This window comes from Physeter macrocephalus, chromosome 11 (genome assembly GCF_002837175.3).
Source record: "Physeter macrocephalus isolate SW-GA chromosome 11, ASM283717v5, whole genome shotgun sequence".
Taxonomy (NCBI): Eukaryota; Metazoa; Chordata; class Mammalia; order Artiodactyla; family Physeteridae; genus Physeter; species Physeter macrocephalus.
In genome coordinates this window covers 105,548,453-105,556,145 of record NC_041224.1, presented here as the reverse complement: position 1 = coordinate 105,556,145, position 7,693 = coordinate 105,548,453, and the positions used below count along the sequence as shown (strand labels likewise).

The 7,693-nt window shown below is 37.1% G+C and overlaps 1 protein-coding gene across 1 annotated transcript; it reads right to left on the bottom strand.

Annotated features, from left to right (window-relative positions):
- Nucleotides 1–5,990: 5,990 nt before the first annotated feature.
- LOC102987211 (olfactory receptor 11H7) lies at nt 5,991–6,931 on the bottom strand. Its single transcript, XM_024117809.2, is given in 2 exon segments — nt 5,991–6,874; nt 6,877–6,931. Coding segments are annotated over 2 exon segments (936 nt in total). The 5' UTR covers nt 6,929–6,931.
- Nucleotides 6,932–7,693: the final 762 nt, after the last annotated feature.

The following is a 7,693-nucleotide window of genomic DNA, read 5'->3' as shown; positions in this document are numbered from 1 at the left end:
TGATCTCTTGGTTATTAAGTAGTGTATTGTTTAGCCTCCATGTGTTTGTATTTTTTACAGATTTTTTTCCTGTAATTGATATCTAGTCTCATAGCGTTGTGGTCGGAAAAGATACTTGATATGATTTCAATTTTCTTAAATTTACCGAGGCTTGATTTGTGAGCCAAGATATGATCTATCCTGGAGAATGTTCCATGAGCACTTGAGAAGAAAGTGTATTCTGTTAGATTTATCTATTGATTTTTCTGCATTAATAGAGATGGTCATGTTGTTTTGTCCCCTTCCTTCTATTAATGTGTGTATTACATTCATTGATTTTATGTAAACCACTCTAGCATTACTTGAATTTCTTATGTTGAACCACTCTTGCATTCCACTTGGTCATGGTGTATAATCCTTTTAATATACTGCTGGTTCAAGTTGGTAGTGTTTTGTTGAGTATTTTTGCATATATCTTTATAAGATATTGATCTGTAGTTTTATTTTCTTTTGATGTCTTTGTCTGGTTTGGTATCAGGGTAATGCTGAATTCATAAAATGAGTTAGGAAGTATTCTCTCCTCTTTTATTTTTTGAAAAATTTGAGAAAGACTAGTGTTACTTCTTCTTAAATATTTGGTAGAGTACCTCACAGTAGTGATATGGCCCTGGGTTGTTTTTTTTTTTAGGCAGATTTTGATTACTGGTTTAGTCTCTTTACTTTTTCTAGGTGTATTCATATTTTCTATTTCTTCTTGAGTCAGTTTTAGTAGTTTGTGTGTTCTAGAAATTTGTGCATTTTGTCTAGGTCAGTGGTCCCCAACCTTTTTGGCACCAGGGACCGGTTTCATGGAAGACAATTTTTACATGGACGGGGGGCAGGGGGATGGTTCAAGCGGTAATGAGAGTGCTGGTTCAGGCGGTAATGCAAGCGATGGTTCAGGTGGTAATGCGAGCAATGCGGAGTGATGGGGAGTGGCAGATGAAGCTTCACTCACTCACCCACTGCTTACCTCTTGCTGTGTGGCCAGGTTCCTTACAGGCCACAGACTGGTACTGGTTCACAGCCTGGGGGTTGGGGACCCCTGGTCTAGGTTATCTAGTTTGTTGGCATATAATCATTCTTAGTATTCTCTTATAATTCTTTTTATTTCTCTAAGGTCAATAGTAGTGTCCCCCCTGTCCTCCCTCACTCCCTCCTTTCTTTCTTTCTAGTAATTTGAGTGTTTCTTTTTTTTTTCTTAGTCCTGCTTGAGGTTTGTCAATTTTTTTGATCTTTTCAAAGAACCAACTTTGACTTCATTAATTTTCCCTATTACTTTTCTCTTCTCTATTTTATTTATCTTTGCTCTAATTTTCATTATTTTCTTCCTTCTGTTAGAGTTCAGTTTACTTTAGTCTTCTTTTTCTAGTTATTTAACATGTAAAGTTAGGTTATTTATTTCAGATCTTTCTTCTTTTTATTTTATTTTTTTTTTTTTTTGGGGTATGCGGGCCTCCCTCTGTTGTGGCCTCTCCCGTTGCGGAGCACAGGCTCCGGACGCGTAGGCTCCGGACGCGCAGGCCCAGCGGCCATGGCTCACGGGCCCAGCCGCTCCGCGGCATGTGGGATCCTCCCAGACCGGGGCGCGAACCCGGTTCCCCTGCATCGGCAGGCGGACGCGCAACCACTGCGCCACCAGGGAAGCCCCAAGATCTTTCTTCTTTTTTAATGTGGATATTTACTGGTATAAGTTTCCCTCTGAAAATTGCTCTCACTCCATTGTTTTCCCATTAACATGGTTTTAAAATTATTGTTTTATGCATTTGTTTTACATCACATAGAAAAAAAGAGGATTACAAATCAAAAATACTGGCTTTATATTTATCTATGTAGTTACCTTTACCAGTGGTACCTTTACCAGTGTTATTTATATCTTCATATGGCTTCAAGTTACTGTCTGTTGTCCTTCCTTTTCAGCTTGGAGGACTCCTTTGACATTTTTTGCAGGGTAGGTTTGCCAGAATTCTTGGTTGAGTTTTTTTCTTTTAGGACCCTAAATATGTCATTCCACTGCCTTCTGGCTTCCCTGGTTTCTGATGAGAAGTTGGCTGTTCATCTTTGTATTCCTTGTTCATAAAAAGTTACTTCTCTGTTGCTGCTTCCAAGATTCTTTTGCTGTCTTTGTATTTGACAGTTTGGTAATAATGTGTCTCAATGTGGATCTCTTTGAGTTTATTCTACTTGGAGTTCACTGAATGTCTTAAATATGTAGATTCATGTCTCTCATCATCAGCAGTTTTTTGACCATTATTTCTTCAAATATTCTTTGTTTCTTTTTTTGTCTCTTTTCTTCCTCTGGACTCCTATTATGTCTATATTAATATATTTGATGTGTCCCACAGGTCTCTTAGACTCTGTTTGTTTTACTTAATTCTTTATCTTATTGTTCCTCAGATTGGATAATCTCAATTGACCTATCCTCAAGTTCAGTGATTCTTTCTTCTGCTTGCTCAAATATACTGTTAAAATCCTCTGGTGAATTTTTCACTTTTGTTATTGTTCTTTTTAGCTCTAAAATTTAATTTAGTTCTTTTGCATAATTTCTATCTCTTTACTGACATTCTGTGTTAGGGAAGATTCTCGGGAATATGTGGAAGCTCTTCAGAGGCCTTATTCTCCAAAGTAACTCACTCCCCAGCTTTTCCTCCTAGAATTTTAGTGCGTCTAATATTTGTCTCAACTGATATCCTTTGCCTTGGGTGGCAGGGGTTGGTTCATTTGCCTCATTATGTTTTAGAGGAATATCCTCCATGTGGCTGTTTCTCTGTTCTGAGAGAATTTCAAGTTAGGTGAAATAAAGCCAAACCTACTGTTGTAGTCTTCCAGGGAGCCCCTAGACAGGTCAAAACAGACAGGAAACTTTTGAGAATAAGGTCCATTCTATTTTCTCTGGAACCAGGAACCCCTTCTAGGAATATGGTCTGCTATCTTTAAAATGCTTCTGAGCTGAGTAGAAGGGGATGTGGCAAAGGTAAGCTAAAATGCCACAGAGCTCTCCTACCATGTTTTATTTGCCTTTTTCTTGATGAAGCATTCATTTCATTGCTCTAAATCTTTGAATATTTTCCAGAATTTTAATAAAGCTGATTCTGACAATTTTTGCCTGTGTTTTCAATTTTTCTGTGGAAGAATGGGTCTTTGGTGTTTCCCATTCTATCATTTTTATTTAGAGATAAATGAGTGGTAAAGCTGAAGGAAAACAAGGGAATTATTGACACAAAATTCCCCTTTCCCCTTTGTTATATTATGTAGACTTTTATGTATGTTTAGTATACTGTATAATTTTAAAAAAGGATTTGTGGTAGATTTATTATTGTCTCTAACAAGACCCTTCCTAGAACTGTGTTTTTTTAATAACTTGAGCCTATGTGTGAAGAAAACACTTAAAAACATATGAATCTAGGGATAGGGGAAAAATTAAATAAGTTATGGTTTATTCACAAAGAAGACAATATTAAACTATGAGGCATATCTATTTGTATTCATTTGAATAGAAGGTTACAAAATTTTAAGAGAATAAAATAGCTATAAAATATTTGTATAATATAATCAGTTTAAAGAAATTAGAACCTTTATATGTGTATGCATTTGCATGCTTGTATATGTTAGAAACTGACCAGTACTAAACTTGTTATTTGTGGGAAATGGGATTGTGAGAAAGGAGGATGGGAACTTTTACCCTTAACTTTACACTCATATATTGTTTGAAAAATTTATGACAAGTGTATATTATTTTGTAATAAAAACATATCAAAATGTATTTTTAAAAACAGATAAGCTTCTTAAATATTAAAAATGTAAACAATCAGTTAGTGGTTTTGTGACTAAAACATATTTAATTCTAGTGAGGACTGATTCAAGAACTAGCTCACTCATCCATTTCTAAAAACTTCCTTTCACTACCTGATTACTAGTCAGTTAACAGGCTGATGCTGGGGATAAAAACATAAGATAGTGTCCTTGTCCTCAAAGGGCTTATAGTCTAGGGGAAGAGACACAGACACATAATAGACTCACCTCAAAGCATCTGTAAGTACAAGGATGGAATTTGACCTGGTGTACTCTAGTTGCATTATGGAAGGGACACATAGTCCAGCCTGGGGATATTAGAAAGGTTTTCTGGTAGAAGTGATGTGTGAGTTGAATCTTAATGAAAGAGTAGGTGTTCTTAATGAGAAAATAACAGATATAGATACATATTCAACATCTAGTAAATTGCAGCAGTAGGATACTTGTGAGCTATTGAGTTTTATACAAAATATTTTCTGTTCCTATTTCAGCTAATAAGTTCAGCTGAATCATTAAAGTATTAGGGCTGAATTAAGGCACAACTGTGATGGATATTTCAAGCTTGTCTTTAGTAGTTTTCTAAGCATATTTTCTGATTCCTTTTCCTACCTTTTTTAGATCTCTCTACCCACCCTGAAGCATAGTGCTCTCCAGTTTCCCAAGAGGACTTTCAAAGAGATACCTTTTGGCCTTCAGGTGAGTTTTATTCCTTTTTCATGCTACAGCAATGTTTAAACATTTGAACTTGTAACTCTTTAATGAGATGATTTGGGCTTTGGAGGGTATAAACACAAAGGAACTTTATTTTTTCTCACCATGTCTGCTTCAAACATTTTCTGTTGTTCTGTTTGTCTCCACCTGTGGATAGTATCTTGGACCAGTATGATAGGTTTTCTGATTGCTTTTAGTATTAATACATGGTTTCTTTATCCAGGTACAATCTAAAACCAAATTGTAATTTTTTATACAAATTAAAACTTATTCCTCAAGACAGTTTGACTCAGGCTTCTACTTCTTTTGATCTACTTCTTTTCCTCTGCCCTTTCATTCCTCCCCTCACATTTCTACACTGCCTCTGGTTACTTTAGGTTAGAGGCAGAAGAGAAGTAAGGGTAGAAAATTTTTCCTTTACTGGTATTGTTGCCTTACAGGTTTGACAAAAGTTTGTATGTTGATTTTTATTTCATGGAGTTATGTATTTTGGGGGGGTGGCATAGGAGCACTCTAAACTTCAGTTCCCTGATGTGGGCAATGCTTCATTGGCTGGCTACTTATAACTTCTTTCATCTCTGGATTCTGGTGACCCATTCCATATAGACTAACTTTTGGAATTGCCTTACTTCTCCAAGTAGTACTTTTGGGAGGGATCCCTTTCAAGATGGTCCAAATTTGTTACCTTCCATGAGCTCTAACTAGGCCAAATGTGGGTATTCTATATTTGTTCTATTATTGCTGAGAAGTGCGTTATAGCCGAGTCCTTTCTACCCTGCTCTCTGAGCCAGCTCTTCTACAGTATTTACATTTTTTTCCAGGTATGAACCAGGGCAGTTTAAGGTGTCTCTTAAACTCCAGGGGACAAGGGCAAGCCCTCTTAGTGGTTCTCTTGATGTAATTTTAATTTTCCTTAGGGGGATTGCATACTGAAGAGTCACCAAAGATATTCTTACTCATTGTTTCAAACAAACTTCTAGCCTCCCCTTGTATACTGTTAATGAGGATGATGAACTAAGAATTGTGACTCTGGCTTAACAATCTCTTAGTGTATCCAACATTGATGTGTGGGGTTTCTGCCAAAAATTCAGGACAACAGGCATTTTATATGTTATGTGTCTTTTAAACAAAGCGTTAGACAGCCATGTAAGCAAATAACCAATTTGATTCATATCTCTTAAAGTTGTGGGACAGAGATTACACATTGAAAAAGTCAAAATCTTCCTGGAGGCAAATATAAAGATTTTTTTAAGAGTTATTTTTACCGTGTGTCAGGTGGCAATCTCTTCCTATGGAAACACATTCATGAAACTAAAAGCACATCAAAATATAATCAAATATGTGATGAATTTCACTGTTCACAAAAGGACCGTGATGGTTATGAATAAAGCCAAATCAGTTTGGATCGGAAGAAGAGGATTATTTTTCCACTTGCAGAAAGAGAGTCATCGGGTTTCACAATAACCTTTTCATAAGGTTTGGATAATTCTCATTCCACAGAGGATCTGATGGAGGGCAAATTTCATGTCCCTGTTGTGTAGGCTGTAGAGGAGGGGATTTAAGACTGGTGTCACTACAGCGTATGTCAGTGTGATGATCTTATGCATAGCAACTGAGTTGCCAGGTGTGGGACTCACATACATCACCATAATGGCTCCGTAGAACAGAGACACTACAATTAAGTGGGATCCACAGGTAGAGAAGGACTTTTGCTGCCCAGCTGAAGAAGGAACCTGAAGCACAGCTCTGAGCACCAAGGTATAGGACCCAAGGATGTACACAATGGTGATAACGATGATAAGAGAGCTCACAGAATGGAATACATGCTCTACGATGGGTGAGCGGGCACAGGACAATGCCGTCAGTGAGTCCATCTCACACAGAAAGTGATCAACGATGTTGGGACCACAAAAGGGTAGTTGAGAAATGAAGAAAATAGGAATTGAATGTCCCAGGAAACCAGTGAGCCAACAAAGAAACACTAGAATGGCACAGAGCTGCCCAGTCATGATGGAGGTGTAGTGCAGTGGATGACAGATGGCCAGGTAGTGATCTTAAGCCATGACGCAGAGGAAGAAGCATTCAGTTATGCCCAGGGTAAAGAAGAAGTAGAATTGAGTGAAGCAACCAGAGAAGGATATGGTCTTGGTTTTGGAAAGAAAATTGACCATCATACTGGGGACTGTGCAGGTCACATACCACATCTCTAGGAAGGAGAAGTTGGCCAGGAACATGTACATAGGGGTATGGAGTCGGTGGTCCCACTTCACGGCACAAATGATGGCCATATTCCTAGTTAGAGTCAAGATGTAGACAAAGAGAATCATTGAGAAAAAGATGATCTGCATTTTCCAGGAAAGCCCAACGAGACAAACTGTGTCACAGTAGATGCCCCTGACTTATTCATGGTCCCCAGACTGTGGAGAGAAGACAGATAGATAATGACAGATCAGTTCACTGCTGAGGCATTTGAAACTTTTCTTGGGACAGGGAGTTTGATTCATTCAGGCAAGTGTATCGAATATTCTAAAACAAGTCTTGAATAAATCCTGTCCTATTCTGAATAAGCCCTTTGGCCCTGATTCTTTGTAAGTGTACAGTTCTAGGCTGCTTGAACTTTCTTTGCCAGTGGACCAAATCAGTTAAATTTCATCTTCTTTTCATATAGAGAAATCTTGAAATAGAGGCAAAAATGGTTTGTCTTATGTCTAATTTTTTTCAGTAAAAGCTTCATATATGGCAGTTAATGCCATTCACTTCAAAATGAGAGTACACGTATGCTGTCATTTAAAAACAGATTTGAATCTGACACTTTCTACAGATTGCAGTGATTTGAGCTTTGACATTATTTCAGATTCTCTCTCTCTCTCTCCTCAACTATTTCCACTAGGAGATTTTCTATCATTTTCCCCCCATGATACCAGAAGAAAATAAAAAAGGATATTCAGATAATAAATTATTTATATATTTTGCTATTTTCTATTTTAAGACATTTATATTGCATCACGGCTCATTTACAAGTCAGTATTTAACCCTTTGTTTATAGCAATGAAAAGTCACTGTTATTCACCCCATGATGATTAATTTCACATGGTAATTTATCATGCTTCATATACATTTAAAATATATGTAATTAAAGATGAATATAACATATGAGATGTATTGGAGAAGA